The 18,114-nt window shown below is 46.3% G+C and overlaps 1 protein-coding gene across 1 annotated transcript in view; it reads left to right on the forward strand.

Annotated features, from left to right (window-relative positions):
- LOC135830335 (angiopoietin-related protein 7-like) overlaps positions 1-14,300 on the forward strand; it is a 64,152-nt gene extending 49,852 nt beyond the window's left edge. Inside the window, exon 7 of the mRNA XM_065342604.1 lies at positions 13,219-14,300. Within this exon, the coding sequence (XP_065198676.1) occupies positions 13,219-13,850 (632 nt within the window). The 3' untranslated portion in view covers positions 13,851-14,300. The remainder of the gene's footprint in view (positions 1-13,218) is intronic.
- The last annotated feature ends 3,814 nt before the right edge of the window (positions 14,301-18,114 follow it).

Consider the following 18,114-nt stretch of genomic DNA (forward strand, 5'->3'; position numbering starts at 1 on the left):
AGCATCCTGTTCATACTGAGGCTTTACAAGGAGAACGGTTTTCTTGGGATTCGGGAAATACCCATAGCCTGGACCAATCTGACTGATATCATTCCAATATGACCATAGTGATGGTATCCTACCTCCGGCTGAATCGTCATCTGCATACCATCCCTGCTTTACTGATACGTTGGTATCCCGAAGTCGCCTGATCAACGGGACTGTCGCAAGAGCGTAAATAGCCATGGCCAACGGATCCCCCTGGCAGGTCCCTTCGCGGGACAGAATCTCACCACCTCCCGAGACAAAGAGGCGGATCGGGCTGCCATAGGTGTTGCTGAAGATCTTGGACATAGCAGGGCACACGCGCGGTACATTATGCAGAGCCGCCTTCCTGTTGAGTGAATTAAACGCATTGCTAGCATCCACAAACAGGACGCCCTCAACGTCATCCTGTTGGAACAGCTCTTGAGCCGCGTGCACACCAGCCTCGCATGCGAATGGAATGCCGATGCACAGCTGGAAAGGAGCCGTAGCCTGGCGTACATCCACTTCAAGCACTCGCATGACGGCACGGCACACAATCCGTCGAAATGCCTCCCCTACGGCAATTGGGCGTACACCAGGGCGCTTGTCCAATGGGATCAGACGAGCAGCTGTAAACGCCACGAGATGCTCCGAGTCGAGGGTCTCTGAGCATAAACAATGAGCAAACTTAGCGAGGGCCGTGCAGAGGCTGTCTGAGGACTTTCGGTAACAAGTGAGCATTCTACACCATGCCTCAGAGTCCAGTCCCGACGGTCCCGAAGAGCCCTGCATCTGTCGAGCAAGCCGTCGGATGAGCTCTGGTGTGATCTTCTGGAATACGATGTTGTTAATCTGGTCAATATTGTTGTCAAGGAGAACCGAAGCAGGCGGCTCAGCAGCAGGCGGATGTTTTTGCAGCAGAGTCTCCTGCACTGTGGCTCCAGTCTCCTCATCCACCACGTCTGTCATGCCCATCACGCTACTCGAGGACTCACTTGACAAATACCGAATCGCAGACTGTATTTTTCCAGAAAATACTAAATTACTGAATGTGATATCACTCTTCTCATTATTGGAATCAGAGGAAGACTGAGCCCGCGGCTCCAGGCGATCCTGAAGGCACTGACCCTCGGAAAGAAGATCATCTATATGGCCAGACTTCCACATAGTAAGCCGGCGCCGCAGGTGGTCACTGTAATTAGCCATCAGTTTCGAACCATGGGGACGCTGGAGAAGCACGTGGCAGGCAACAACCACTGCCTTCCATGAAACTGGCCTTAGCGATGTGGCATTGGTAAAACCCTGGATCAGCCTGGTGATTTCATCGACAAATTCACCACCAGCAGACCCCAGCGGAACATTGAATAAATTTCGACGCCAGCAAACCACCTTCTCATACGCCAACGATATATCAAGATGAAAAGAAGTGTTAGGAGATATGTTAGAAGACTGAGAGGTAGCAGTTGTCTCAGGTGCAATGTCAGCAGGGCGAGTAGCAAAAGACTGGTCAGACACGGGCTGGGTAGAGCCACCACCAGACACCAAAGTGTCTACACCGACACCACCCAATCCACCAGGCATCATCATCATCATCATATGACCAAGCCGCTTTTACGGGCAACAATATTATGAATATGAAACGCAAGGTATTGTAAGAGCAATTTTCTGAAAATAATGTTAAAACACGAAATAATTTATAGAAATGCATTATCACACCGTAGCCACTTTTATGGGCAAATTCCAATACAAGGCAATAGGAACACGAGGATGAAGTTAACCTTTTAAAACCCAAAGAAAAGACAAAAGATGTCAACAATAGAACTACAAATATAAAAAACAAACATCAGGTCATAAAAACTACTTTAAAACATAACCAAAAGACAGCAAAGCGTGGAGAATGAGATTGACTTACAAAACAAAAGTATCATCATCATCATCATCATCATCATCATCATCATCATCATCATCATCACCGGAGCTCTACCGGAGCTCGTGGGACAACCGAGCGTGCCTCTGAAAGACATTGATATTCTAAAGCTCCCGACACGGGATGGTGGGATGGCCCTTCCGGACCTCACGACTCGACCACGGTTTGAGCACCAGGGCTCCAAGCAAGTGTCCGGACCTATGGTGAAGGAGGTTCTGGGCGATTTCGCTAAGGATAGCGATCCAATTTCTCTCGCTGGAGATGTGCCGGCTTCTGCAGATACTGCTGACCGTGGTGGAGCGTCTCCCACTCCCACGATGACGGCAACGGAGGTGCAGCCGCGGGAGGTCGCTGGCAACTCAAACCCTGGACCGGATGTGGCTGCTGATGTTGCTGGTGCTGGTACCCCCTTTCAGAGGATGATCGATGAAATGCGTCACAAAAAACGTGTCGTCCACACCGAAAACCGGGAGCGCGCAAAGGCAGCCAGGAACAAAATAGTGGACACGAGCGATGAGATGACGAAGCGACGAATAGAAGAACACACGGAGAAAGGATCATCCTCATGGCTGAGCGTGCTGCCCCTGGCGGAGCATGGCTTTCGTCTCACCAAGCGTGACTTCCGGGATGCTCTGGAATTGAGATATGCATGGCCGCTAGCCAATACACCAGCAACCTGTGTGTGTGGTGAGCTGTTCTCAGTTGAGCATCAGCTATGTTGCGCCAGGGGCGGCTTCCCGACACTTCGTCATAACGAGATACGTGACCTGCTGGCGAGGGAATTGACTGAAGTCTGCACTGCCGTTTCGACAGAACCAGCGCTGCAACCTCTTTCTGGTGAGAGGTTTCCTCTTCGGTCAACGAACCGCCGAGAGGATGCGCGCCTGGACATAGCCGCTCGAGGGTTTTGGACCCGTGGGGAGGAAGCTTTTTTTGATGTAAGGGTATTTTGCCCAGATGCTCCTTCCTACGGGTCCAGAACCCTTCCTGCATTGTACCAGCAGCACGAGCGGCGTAAGTGGAACGAATATGGGCCAAGAGTCACAAATGTAGAAAGAGCCGCTTTCACACCTCTCGTGTTCTCTGTGCAAGGTGGTTGTGGGAGGCTGTGCAATGTGTTCCTCAAGAGACTGTGCCAGATGCAGGCCGAGTCATCGGGATCTCACTATTCCCAGGTCATTGGTTTACTCCGCTGTCGGCTGTCTTTTGCTTTGCTGCGTGCTGCTGTGTTGTGCATACGTGGGGCTCGGTCACGGTACCACCATCCGGCGAGATGTTTTCATGATGTCTCGATTGCCGTGGCCGAGTCAGGTCTAGTTTGTTAAGTATCGTGCTGTGTCCTGACTGTGCATGCGGGATTGGTATGGCGCTTACCCTTTTGTTGTTGTTTTGTTGCTTTCATGCCTTTAAGCATGTAATTGTGTTCAATTGTTGTATTTCATGGAAAAACGATCTTTGCGTTGGATTCATTTAAACTATTATTTGTGTAGGGTTCCACTCCTTCATCTTGGGAAATTGTGTTTTGTTTGCCCAAAGAAGTGGCTTCATAAAAAATAAAAATAAAAAAAATCATCATCATCATCATCATCATCATCATCATGAGAAAAGCCTCTTTTACGGGCAAAGCAAATGTATATCATTACAATATGTAAAGTGAACAGGGGAAATCAACACAAAACCAACCGGAAAATGATGAAACACAAAAGCAGTCAAGGAAGTAAATCAATACAAAAACAAGCAATGAACACAGAGTAATAAAAGGGGAAAAACCAAATAGCATTATATTAAGTTGAGGCCAAAGGCAGCACCCTACTCCGCCTGGCGGCACTGGGCCAGAAATGAGTTCGGCTGTCGCCTCTTGCCGTACGAACCGCGGCAACCGCGGAAGCAGGTGACTGCCCATCGCAGCAAGCAGAAAGACAAACGGGTGCGTAGTATGCCCATTACTAGTGGGTACTTCAGTTCAGTATGGCGCTCAACAAACAGGGAGGCCAATGATTTCAGGAATTGAGTAGTTTCTGGGCCACTAAAGCCGTACGTCGAGAACACAAGTGGCGTGAAGGAGCCGCGCTCCACGTTAACCACACGGCTGGCGTATTGATTTTTCTTGTTTCGCTCGTGAGACTTCAGCTGACTCAGGGCTTGTGATCGAGACAACACAGACGCTGCGGGATGAGTGATCCGCACATCAAAGTAAGCGTCCTGTTGCCACGACCAAAAGCCGCGAGCCCGCACATCCAGACGAGCTTCTGCGCATCGGTTGAGGGAACGACCACCAGGCAAATGCTCACTGCTGCAGGGCAATAGCCGGGGCTCCGTCTCTACGTCCACCACTCCAGCCTCCCTCAGTAGTCCAGCAACCAAGTCCCGCACCTCATTGTGACGGGCAATGGTATAGCCGCCAGTGGCACAGGTAAGTGCATGAGCGGGGCTGAGAGGCACACCACAAACACATGAATCGGGTAGCCCACTCAACCTTCGCCCATAGCGGATGCACAGGGCATCACGGAAGTCGGATTTCTTCAGGATGGTTCCATCTTGCCACCGCGGGGCAACAGTCAACCATGACGATACTCCCTTTTCGGACGCGATTTCAACAAGAAATTGTTGCTCCGAGCTCAAGTCCGCCTTAATGTCTTGTTGCCGGCTGCATAGGCTCCGCATTTTGCTTGTCCGAGTCGAGCGTGCCAGCTGACGGGTGTCCCCAACAGCATCGCGGACGGGATCATGATTGGAGAGCCTCACTCGGTCGGCAACCTCCTGGGTTGTATCACCGGAGCCCTCTGACTGGGCAGTATCCGACAAATCGCTCCTTGCCATATCACCAGGCACGCTTGGAGGGTTCGCATATGTGCCAGTCAACAGTAGCTGAACAAGAGGCTTTGTGATGCTCAAGGATGCTGCGAGCTCTGCTGGTGCACTATCCTGCAACAGAGGGAGGGCCAAACCACCAAGACGCACTGGAAATGACATCAGCTCTCTCTCAGGGCTACCAGGACGAACGCCATCCCCCAGAAGGGCAGGTATCAGGCAATCATTGATCCTCTCATCAAGCTCGGCCAGTATCTCAGCCGAACAAGGTGAGCAACGCAAGTGGTATGTCCATGTGGATGACAGACCCTTCGTAAAAACGGTGTATGCGGCCTGAGGCTGAGTGACAGCCATCCCCGTCAGGGAATCCAGAACCTGCTTCCATTTATCCACCTTCTTGGCCATGAAGGCAGAGCAGAACTCCTCACTGCCAATCGCTCCGCCGAGGTGACGGTTGCCGCTGGTCTTGATGGTAACTCCAGTGGCGGAGAAGAGGCGCTGGGCCTCTTCCTCATGCTCCGGCTTGACCAGCAACACTGATTTCTGTGGGTTTGGAAAGTATCCATAGTCAGGGCCCAGTTGGCTTATGTCTCCCCAGTATGTGGACAATGAAGAAACGCGGCCACCTGCAGAATCGTCGTCCGCGTACCAAACCTGAGCCACAGATGGATTGGATTCCTGGAGGCGCCGAATCATCGGGACTGTAGCGATACCATACAGAGCCATGGCCAGCGGATCGCCCTGGCAAGTACCCTCCAGTGACTCAATCTCCCCGCCGCCGGAGACGAAGAGACGAATTGAAGAACTGTACGTGTTCTGGAACACCTTTGCCATAGCGGGGCATACATAGGGCACGTTATGGAGGGCCGCGTTTCTATTCAATGAATTGAACGCATTCGTAGCATCTACAAACAAGATGCCTTCCGTGTCCTCTCGTGCGAACAACTCCTGCATTGCATGAACCCCTGCCTCACAGGCAGACGGCACCCCAATGCACAATTGCATGGGAGCAGTAGCACGCAGTACATCGGACTCAAGCACCCGCATAACGGCACGACACACAAGCCGGCGGAACACTTCACCCACTGCAATCGGCCGCACACCTGGGTGTTTGTCCAATGGAATAAGTCTAGCGGCGGTAAATGGGGATAGGTGTTCCGGATCCAAGTCCTCCGAGCACAGGCATTGGGCAAAGCTGGCAAGAGCAGTACAGAATCATCATCATCATCATCATCATCATCATGTGACCAAGCCGCTTTTACGGGCAACAATATTATGAATATGAAACGCAAGGTATTGTAAGAGCAATTTTCTGAAAATAATGTTAAAACACGAAATATAAAAATGCATTATCACACCGTAGCCACTTTTATGGGCAAATTCCAATACAAGGCAATAGGAAAACGAGGATGAAGTTAACCTTTTAACCCAAAGAAAAGACAAAAGATGTCAACAATAGAACTACAAATATAAAAAACAAACATCAGGTCATAAAAACTACTTCAAAACATCAACCAAATGACAGCAAAGCGTGGAGAATGAGATTGACTTACAAAACAAAAGTAGTCCTACTATGCTTACAAAACAGAATCTACCTACACCACTAAGGAAGAAACATTAAATGATTGCAGTCTCACAAACACCGGCCTCTATCTAACGACCCATCAAACAATAACTCCTGAAATTCTTGACTGACTTTTTCTGGTAGGAGCTACGGCAGCCGCGAAAACAGGTCACTGCCCAACGGAGTAAAGTGAACGAGAGCAGGCACCGCAATCGACCCATAACCATCATCATCATCATCATCATCATCATCATCATCATCATCATCATCATCATCATCATGTGACCAAGCCGCTTTTACGGGCAACAATATTATGCAATTTTCTGAAAATAATGTTAAAACACGAAAAAAAAAAAAAAAAAAAAAATCATCATCATCATCATCATCATGTGACCAAGCCGCTTTTACGGGCGACAATATTATGAATATAAAACGCAAGGTATTGTAAGAGCAATTTTCTGAAAATAATGTTAAAACACGAAATATAAAAATGCATTATCACACCGTAGCCACTTTTATGGGCAAATTCCAACACAAGGCAATAAGAAAACGAGGATGAAGTTAACCTTTTAACCCAAAGAAAAGACAAAAGATGTCAACAATAGAACTACACACATAAAACAAACATCAGGTCATAAAAACTACTTTAAAACATAACCAAATGACAGCAAAGCGTGGAGAATGAGATTGACTTACAAAACAAAAGTAGTCCTACTATGCTTACAAAACAGAATCTACCTACACCATTAAGGAAGAAAAATTAAATGATTGCATCATTTAATGCATCATCATTGGAAACGGCCTCTTGTACGGGCTTGAAACGGTGATAACCGAGATTATGTGCAAAAATCGTGATAGATATTCAGGTAAAATATGACATTTAACAGTTGAATGATTAGTACCAAATAGATATTCAAATGCTGATTATTTTACCAGATAGATATTGAATGACAGATGATGTTACTTTACCAAATAGTTATTTAAAAAAATATGATGTTATCCATAGTGATATTGTTGAGAGGCATAGCATAAAAATTCACTATGCGGCCAAACGACACTGGGCCACAAAGGAATCCACCCGCCGTCTGTTATAAGACCCTCGGCAACCACGAAAGCACGTAATGGCCCACCTCAAGAGGCAAAACGACAGGCGGGTACGCAACATACCCATGACAACAGGATATTTGAGATCCTGGCTTCTCTCTACAAAGAGAGAGGCAAGAGACTTTCGGAATTGAGTTGTCTCAGGCCCGCTGAAACCATAAGTCGAGAACACCAGTGGGGTGAACGATCCTCGCTCGACATTCACAACGCGGCTGGCATATTGATTCTTTTTTGCCCGTTCATGGGGGGGGGGGGGGGTTTAATGCATCATCATCATCATCATCATTGGAAACGGCCTCTTGTACGGGCTTGAAACGGTGATAACCGAGATTATGTGCAAAAATCGTGATAGGTATTCAGGTAAAAAATGACATTTAACAGTTGAATGATTAGTACCAAATAGATGTTCAAATGCTGATTATTTTACCACATAGATATTAAATGACAGATGATGTTACTTTACCAAATAGTTTTTTAAAAAAATGTGATGTTATCCATAGTGATATTGTTGAGAGGCATAGCATAAAAATTCACTACGCGGCCAAACGACACTGGGCCACAAAGGAATTCACCCGCCGTCTGTTATAAGACCATCGGCAACCACGAAAGCACGTAATGGCCCATCATCATCATCATCATCATCATCATCATCATCATCATTGTTCCAGTGTGTCTGTGGAGCCACCTCTCGCCCTGTCGAGGGTGAGGTTTTTCAGGCCAGGTCGGCGAACACCTCTGTCGAGGCTCGCCTTGATGTGAGCGCTCGAGGCTTCTGGACGCGTGGGCAAGATGCATTTTTTGATGTAAGGGTGTTTAATCCTGACGCTTCTTCCTACGCGTCCAGAAGCCTGGACGCGCTCTTCCGGCAACATGAGGGCGCTAAGAGACTGCAATATCAGGAGAGAGTAGTCAATGTTGAGCGTGGTGCCTTTGCACCTCTTGTGTTTTCCGTGAATGGGGCTGCTGCGCCGGCATCCACGGCCTTCCTCAGGCGCCTTTGCCTCCTTACAGCTCAATCTTCGGGAGGTAGCTATTCGTCGTTGATGAGTTATTATCGTTGTCGGGTGTCTTTCGCGCTGCTACGTTCCGCTGTGTTGTGTGTCAGGGGTGCTCGGTCGGCCCGTCATCGTCCAGTTCACATGCTTCGTGAGTTGGCGATGGTGGAGGGTCGGGTTCCCCTGCAGTGATTGGTGCTGCGCCGAGCTAGTTTGGTGTGAAAGTGTAACTAATGTTATTATTCTTATATATACATCAAGTAGTACTAAAATTGAGAGGCTTTGAATCGTTTTTATCAAAATCAAAATATTTGCCGGGTTGGAAGGTGGGATCAAAAAAAATAAAAAAATGAAAAAAAATCATCATCACCATCATCATGTGACCAAGCCGCTTTTACGGGCAACAATATTATGAATATAAAACGCAAGGTATTGTAAGAGCAATTTTCTGAAAATAATGTTAAAACACGAAATATAAAAATGCATTATTTGCCGTATTATGGGCAAATTCCAATACGAGGCAATAAGAAAACGAGGATGAAGTTAACCTTTTAACCCAAAGAAAAGACAAAAGATGTCAACAATAGAACTACAAATATAAAAAACAAACATCAAATCATCATCATCATCATCATCATCATCATTGGAAACGGCCTCTTGTACGGGCTTGAAACGGTGATAACCGAGATTGTGTGCAAAAATCATGATAGATATTCATCATCATCATCATCATCATGAGAAAAGCCTCTTTTACGGGCAAAGCAAATGTATCATCATCATCATCATCATGTGGCCAAGCCGCTTTTACGGGCAACAATATTATGAATATGAAACGCAAGGTATTGTAAGAGCAATTTTCTGAAAATAATGTTAAAACACGAAATAATTTATAGAAATGCATTATCACACCGTAGCCACTTTTATGGGCAAATTCCAATACAAGGCAATAGGAACACGAGGATGAAGTTAACCTTTTAAAACCCAAAGAAAAGACAAAAGATGTCAACAATAGAACTACAAATATAAAAAACAAACATCAGGTCATAAAAACTACTTTAAAACATAACCAAAAGACACATCATCATCATCATCATCACCATGTGACCAAGCCGCTTTTACGGGCAACAATATTATGAATATAAAACGCAAGGTATTGTAAGAGCAATTTTCTGAAAATAATGTTAAAACACGAAATATAAAAATGCATTATCACACCGTAGCCACTTTTATGGGCAAATTCCAATACAAGGCAATAAGAAAACGAGGATGAAGTTAACCTTATAACCCAAAGAAAAGACAAAAGATGTCAACAATAGAACTACAAATATAAAAAACAAACATCATGTCATAAAAACTACTTTAAAACATAACCAAATGACAGCAAAGCGTGGAGAATGAGATTGACTTACAAAAAAAAAAAATCATCATCATCATCATCATCATCATCATCATCATCATCATCATCTGCGTTGCCGAAAAAATAAATAGTAGAATAAAAAATGTAGAAGGGAAAAGGACATATGGATACGAGTTAAGAGTAACTCTCCATCACTGTAACATGATACTATATACAGTCAGAAAGTGCAATAACTAGGCACAAAACTGACAGAGTACTGAAACATGCGACGTCCTGACACCTAGCTTCAACACATTTCCGCAGCGCTAACCGACAGCCTTCCAACTTGGAAGGTTCAAGGTTATAGTCAACTAGCACATCACAATGTCATGCATGAGGAGTACTGTAGGAGTTTGGCTTTCCGCTTGTACAATTCGTTTTCGCAAAGCTTCCCTTTCTTTACTTATCTTTGATATTTATGACCCACCCGAGTTGGGTGGTGTGCTGCTTTGCTGCTTCGAATTGTAGTTAGACCGCTTTGTCAAATATCGTACTGGTCTCGTCATCGTCCAGTAACAATCGACATTCTTTGTTCCGTTGGGACTGTAGCTTTTGCTCGTTTTCATTGCGCTTGCCTTCCCCTCTTTGGTCTTTCCATATCATGTTACAGTGATGGAGAGTTACTCTCAACTCGTATCCATATGTCCTTTTCTCTTCTACATTTATTTATGGCTCAACATCCGAGTTTCAGAATAAAAAATAAAAATAATAAACGGCATTATGCAGCTGTGTAAGCAGCAGATGCACAGTGTGACTGCCAGGCATCTCTGTCAGGTGCCAACTGGCAATTCTCATGCAGAGACATACCAGTCCACGAAACGATATTGTCAGCAAAGGAAATCTTTGGACGACCACGCTTTCTCTTACCATCCACGACACCAAATATTACGTCACGTACAAGGTTGCAGCCACATGGGTGGCATGTGTGCCCGAAATAGGTCAGTTTGCGTACCCTGGTGTACAGCCGCCAAATGCTTGGCCACGCCGCCCCCAAGACAGGGGAGAGTAGAAGAGAGAGTTCGAGAGAAGTCAGCACTGCCACTAGGAAGCCGCTCCGCCACGACGCCGTCCACGATTGCAATTGTGTCGCCGAAAGCCAGTTGCAGATTTAAAACAGCAATCACAGGTAGCGCAGTGCTGGTTGCAACACTGGTGGCTGGTGATTGATATGCGCTGAGGTGTGGGCGGTGTTGCCGGGGTTGGTGTTGTGCACTTGTGCACAGCAAGTCCACCGGCACTTCGGAACCACCGAAGGCAGGCATGGCATTGACGTTCGCCTGCTGTTCGGCTACAGGCAGCTGGCAGCAGAAAATTTGTGTCGCACACACACACACACACACACACACACACACACACACACACACACATCTCAGTGTACACATGTGTGTACACACACCAGTACATTCTTCCGCGCACACGCACACCAGTGCATGCGGGCACACATATGTAAACACACACACACACATACACCAGTGCACGTCTGTGGGCACACACACACACACATCAGCGCATGCACGCGTGCACACCAGTAAACTCCCGCACACACATCATTGCATGTACGGACACGCACGCGCACACACACACACACACGAATGCACGCCTGTGCACACATATACACAAACCAGTGCAGGTGCGGGCACACACACACACACATCAGTGCATGTGAGCGTACGCACTCGCCCCCTCCCCCCCCCACACACACAATACACACACATAATACACACACACACACCAGTGCACGCACAAACACACCACTACATATGTGCACCACACACACACACACACACACAATTTTATACTGAAATCTTCCAGAAACGACTCATGCGCAGGCAAACATTTACAATCAGTCCCAGCATACATCCTGAGGAAACACGCAACATTTATAGAAAGCCATCTTCCATTCGTAACTCGAAATGATCATTATATGGATGAAACTAAATCTCTTACCTGGCCAGCTATGTTGAGAAATGTCACTGATAAAAGCCTGGCACACGTTTCATCTTCGCAAGCTTGTGATATTGAACAAGAAGCCTCCAATCCTCATTCCGGATTCTGCCAGCATACCGGAAGGTCAAAGAAGGAGATTCTGCTGCTTGGTATCGATCTCCTCTACCACCTAATGGCGTACTAGTCAGACCGCTGCAGGGTCGTTAATTTCCGCGCATAATCATCAACTCCGCGATACCTACTGTACCACAATCGTGTTGAGTTACTTCTGCGTCAAGGAAGGTAAATAAGGTTCCTGATTTGTTGAAAAGGTAAAGACTAAACTGAAATTGGGAACAGCAACCACAATCTTAGTGCACAGCTCAAAAATCTGCAAAAGGTTTAGCGCGCTCGCGCTTGATTTTCACCGCATGAAACCTGATTCCACCATGCGACCCTTATCATATCGAGCGCCTGCGACTTACAGTCAAGGGATTATGACAAACCGGAGAGGTTTAGATGCTAAACCTACGTCTAAATTCGACAATTGGCGAAGGAAAAAAAGCCTCGCCGCGAGGCTATCGCACGTCTCCTGGACTGCCTACACTTTCGAGGCTGCTCAGTGAACCAGTGCCAACCCAGCCACGCCGAAAAAACCTCTGCGACAGGGGGGAGGGGGGGGGGGGTGGAAGGCGATTTCACATTCTGGCACTTGCCTCACGGACTATCATTTTTGAAGAATTCGAAGAGGAGATGTTGGTGGCAATGTTCGCCCAACGTCTTGACAGATCTGGGTTTGTGATGTTGAGATGTTGCTCGCATTGTTCGCCCAAAGTCTTGACAAATCCGGGCATGTGTATCCTTCCAGGGGTTCTGAATTATCGTATATATTTATTTAAAGGATTCCCCAAAGGCTATTCGCCTGTCGAGGGGGTTTCCTGTTTTCGCTTGAGTGATGAAAAACGCGGGATGGGAAAATTGGTACGAGAGGGAGGAAGAAAAAAGAAGAGAAAAGCAGGAGAAAAATTATAGCGTGAAGGTCAAGTCTTGAGGTCCTCCCGAGGAGACTTTATCTTCATCAAAACGTTTTTGCTATGCCAAATATGTCTCGAGACGTATGCACAACGTGTCGGTAATGCATAACGTAGAATCTGTGCTTATTGCTGACGTTGGAAAGTGGGGTTGATAGCCGCCGTTACAGGGATACTAACGCTGCTTAGGGTAGCAACTGTAGCTTATTTGTATTACCTGAGCACCCAGACTTCCTAGTGGCTTACCTGGTTTGTGCTCACTCGACACAGATCGGGCTTGACTAATATTGCAAACGCGATGCTTTATTTCCACGAAATCAGCAAGAGATAAGCAGTATAAAATATATAATATGCAATTATTACATCGTGCTTTTAACAGTCACCCAAGGCTTTGCTGAATCGAACGTATATGTGCAGTGCCCTTAGTTGGTATTAATTTTTGTTTCGTTCTTCTGCAGGGTTATTTTCCTGTCAGAGAATTGACTCTGGTCCGCCAGGTGTATTCACTGGTAGAACAACTACTACGACATTCACTGCATACTGTGATCGAGAGACTGATGGAGGTGGCTGGACTGTGTTTCAGAGAAGACAAGATGGCTCAGTGGACTTTTACCGTGACTGGAATGCATACAAACGAGGATTCGGATCAGCGTCTGGAGAGTTCTGGCTGGGTCTAGATACACTACACTATCTGACGTCACAAGCTGGTAGTACTTATGAACTGCGTATTGATATGGTGTTCAATACAACTGGAGAGAAGCATTATGCCAAGTGGTCAACATTCCGTGTTGAAGGTGAAGCTAACAATTACAGACTACACGTTTCAGGATTCTCAAGCCCTACATTGCAAGACAGCATGAATTACCACAATGGACAACAGTTCAGTACTCGAGACCGTGATCATGACTCATGGAGTGGTGACTGTTCCAATGAATACAAGGGTGGTTGGTGGTATAACACCTGTAGCCATGTCCATGCCAATGGATTGTATGGACGTCGTGAAGATGACTACACTGGTGTAGTGTACGTGCATAACCGTGTTTTCAAAAGTTTGAAGTTTGTGGAAATGAAGCTAAGAAAGCGTGGATAAAACCCAATGTGTTACTAGATTCATTCCACACACTGCGCTCATTTGCATCCAAATGCAACATACTGCACGTCTCAACTAGTTTCCTCTTTTCATAATGTCTTTAGAAACGTTTAGACCTCTTTCCACGCTTACAATTCCTTTGCAGAGAATCAGCATGCCATTCGACTCTCAGTCGCGAGAGTCTACAAACCATCGATGCTTTGTTTAATATAATATTACTGCACACATTCACTAAGTGAGTGTTTGCCATTTAATGGGCATTGCTCCAGTTCCTTCGCCACCATAAAACACATTGATCTTCTTGGAGCGCTTTCGTGTTATACTTTTTATCAGCTAGCCATCGTGGTTTCAAGAATACGATCACTCTTTGTAATGAATGGTACTTTTCCTCTCTACTACAGCCACCCGCATTCTCTCACTAAAGACCTGAACACTAACCGTCTAGCGCTATCCATTTCAACTGTTTTTGTTTTGCGTGACTAATTGCTTAAACCAAACACACAGTAGAATGACTCGCGAGCAAAAGCTGACGTTCAATTGAGGGGTAGACACACTATCAAAAATGTCTGTGACATGCACGGTAGGTAAGAACTGTTTCCTGGTGCCTCTATATCTTTTACTTTGTACTATGTGCGGCTCCTCCGTTATTACTGAAGACTGGGGGGGGGGGGGTGAAAGCTGGCACTGAGATCCCGAGTTCGAGTACTCTGATTTTCTCCGATCGAATATTCGAGTAAAAAAGGGGAAGGACAAAATGTTACGAGTTATGACTACCGTAAAGTCTGTGATAAAAGTAACTGTCTACCAACGTAGGTGGACAGTTAGGCATAACTCGTAACATGTTGTCCTCCTTTTTCACCATAATTTAATTGGATGGTGGCACCATCCGAGTTGAAGACAGAGAGTAGAGGAAACATGGAAAAAGAGAGCAATACCTACATGTAGATACTAGATAGGTGTGATTAGACTGAGTCAGTAGTCCACATTCAGTTCTCGGCGCGCAGGTATACCTGCGTCTTGAATGCCTGCATTCGGCTGCGATGGGGAGGATGCAGGAGCAGATCACAGGGCAATGCATTCCACTGGTGGAGCACACAGTGGGGAAATGATCGCTTCAGGACTAACGGGGTAGAGGCTGGCGTCCAGGTGAAACTGGTGGCCGGCAGCGCTGGCATGGTCGCTCCGGGTTCACGGCGTGGCCAACTGCTGACGGCGACCTGGCAGAACCGCAAGAAGTTGAGGTGGGCCCGTAATTACTTGTAGCTTGTATAAACAAGCTAGGGCAGCTACTGTCGGTCTGATTGCCATACTGGGCAGGATTGCTCCCGGACCGATGATTCTGAGGGCGCTGTGCTGGACTCGGTCCAGTCTGCTGAGTTGGCTGGGTGACGCTCCAATCCAGATAAGTGGGGCGTACTCCAGCAGGGGACGAACGAATGCCTTGTATACTGGAAGGATCCGGTTCGGAAAGGTCCAAGAGGGGAAGGAACGTGCAACGAAGAAGAGCACGAGCTACGCCCCACGGCAACAAAGAATGCCGAAAGTTACTGGATAAAGAATAAAGTAGTTCCACGCGACGCACGTTTCGCCGTATATGTAATGACGGCTCAAAAGGTGTGCGAACTCGAACTCGGATGGTGATCCAATCTAATTATGGTAAAAAGGGGAAAGACAAAATGTTTCGTTCTATGACTAACTGTCCACCAACATAAACAGATTATATACAGTCAGGAAGTGCGACAAAATGGCAGAAAACTGACAAGGAGAAGTGAGACATTCAGCGACCTGACACGTAATTCCAACATGTCTCCAAGGTACAAACCAATAACCTTCCAACTCTGCAGGATGAGGCTCGGAAATGTCTCAGTACTCCTTGTCAGTTTTGTGCCATTTTGTCGCACTCGCTGACTGTATATGATCTGGTTATGTTGGTAGACAGGTATTCATCACTCTTAACATGTTGTCCTGCTCCTTATTTGACATAATTAAATTGGCTCACCATCCGAATTCAAAGATAGTAAATGTTAGGGATTTTGTAAGTTCAAACTTTAACCGCCAAGTTTTGTTCCACAGCAAAGGTCATGCAATCAGTCTGCAGGTGATCGCAGCACCGATCAGAAGTACTGGCTGATGGAAGAATAGTGAAAAGCTTTGTCATGAGCATTGGTACACGACACCACTACATTGGGCAACATAACTATCAGCGGGATCGTACACAAAGGAGAGAGTATGGGCCAGAATGCTGTACTTGCGCACACCAGATAAGAGAGGGCGAACTCGGGATGGTACTTTAATAATAATAATGATAATAAAAATAACAGCTTGCATGTACCCCATGGGGGGGGGGGGATCACCCATGGGGCTAAAGCCTCTGTCGGCAAAAAAGAGTTAGAGAAAACGAGAAATACATGACATACGCATCTTCTTCATTCTGTTATTGCAGGAAAAACTGCATCGATTCCACCATGAGCCTAGGCATTAGGAATATAATATAAAAGTACAGAATGTTATTTATCAAAAAGATATTTGAGTAAAGGAAAAGGACATAATTATGGAAACGAGTTAAGAGTAACTCTCCACCACTGTAACTAGATACTATATACAGTCAGAAAGTGCAACAACTAGGCACAAAACTGACAGAGTACTGAGACATTCGACGTCCTGACACTGATGAGCCGTCACGAACCATACGGCGAAACGTACGTCGTGTGAAACAACTTGTTTTGTAGTCAACTAGTCCATCACAATGTCATGCATGAGGAGTACTGTAGGAGTTTAGACTTCGGCTTGTACAATTCGTTCTCGCAAAGCTTCCCCCTTCTTAACTTATCCTTGATATTTTTGACCCACCCAAGTTGGGTGGTGTGCTGCTTTGCTGCTTCGAATTGTAGTTAGACCGCTTTGTCAAATCGCCTACTGGTCACGTCATCGTCCAGTGACAATCGACATTCTTTGTTCCGTTGAGACTGTAGCTTGTGCTCGTTTTCGTTGCGCTTGCCTTCCACTCTTTGGTCTTTCCATAACCTTGAACCTTCCAAGTTGGAAGGCTGTCGGTTAGCGCTACGGAGATGTGTTGAAGCTAGGTGTCAGGACGTCGAATGTCTCAGTACTCTGTCAGTTTTGTGCCTAGTTGTTGCACTTTCTGACTGTATATGGTATCTAGTTACAGTGGTGGAGAGTTACTCTTAACTCGTTTCCATAATTATGTCCTTTTCCTTTCTACTTTTATTATTGGCTCAATACCCGAGTTTCAAATATTTGAGTAAGCGCAGATATTTTAGGCATGATGAGTTCGTACATTGATTCACAATGCCGAGCCAAGCTTCCCTGTCTTGAGAGATAGCTTCCGCTTCGGCAATGGAAACTTTATTGTCTTTAAGTCATTCTTGATGTTGTCGATCCATCTAGTTACGGGGCGTCCTCTGGGCTTCTTGATGTCTTTGGTGTCACGTGAAAGTCTTAGAGCTTTGGAGGATGATGAGTCACTGCCTTCTCTGATTACTTGGCCGAACCATAACAAGCGCCGTTCCCTGCATCTTCTGGTGATAGGCAATTGGCTGGACAGCTTGTATAAGTTTTTATTCGATATTATTTGGGGATACACTACGCCAAAAAAGGATCATAGTAGCTAGTTTGCGGCGATGCCACGTATCGATTCTGTTGCCGAGTGCTACTTTCAAGGTTCACAGGCCACAGTTGTATAATAGAACCGGAAGGATAAGTGTGGTAAACAAAGGCAATCTAGATAATATAGTGTGTCTTTTCCAGGCTATAGTGCCAAACGCTCGATTAGCCGCATTGATACGGTTCTCGATCTCACTTCCAGATCCCAAGAGACTTCCAAGTAGTTTCGTCTTTCTCCATGCGTCATCATCCTTGGAAGGAGTTACAAATTGAGTTTTGTTAGATTTAATCTCAGGTCATCCTGGGCGAAAATTGGCTCACATTTCGCTGCAGCGGCAACCACAGCATCACGATCAGTGTCATATATTGTGGTGTCATCTGCATACTGTGAGAAATGAGTAGGCAGGCATGAATGGGAGGTGCAGGCTTCTCACACCTGCCTCATCGCACCTTCTGCGTAGACAATGAACATGGCCGGAGACATCGGGTCTCTCTGAACCACGCCGATTTTGGTCGAGAAGGGAGCACTGAGCTGCCGGGCAATCTTCACCCTAGCTGTCGTATCGGAGACTAGCAATTTCATCATTGAGGTGGGTACACCCGAAGCGGCCATTCGATCAAGCGCCTTGCCAGGGTTCAC

Source organism: Sycon ciliatum (genome assembly GCF_964019385.1).
Source record: "Sycon ciliatum chromosome 5 unlocalized genomic scaffold, ocSycCili1.1 SUPER_5_unloc_1, whole genome shotgun sequence".
In the NCBI taxonomy this organism is placed as follows: Eukaryota; Metazoa; Porifera; class Calcarea; order Leucosolenida; family Sycettidae; genus Sycon; species Sycon ciliatum.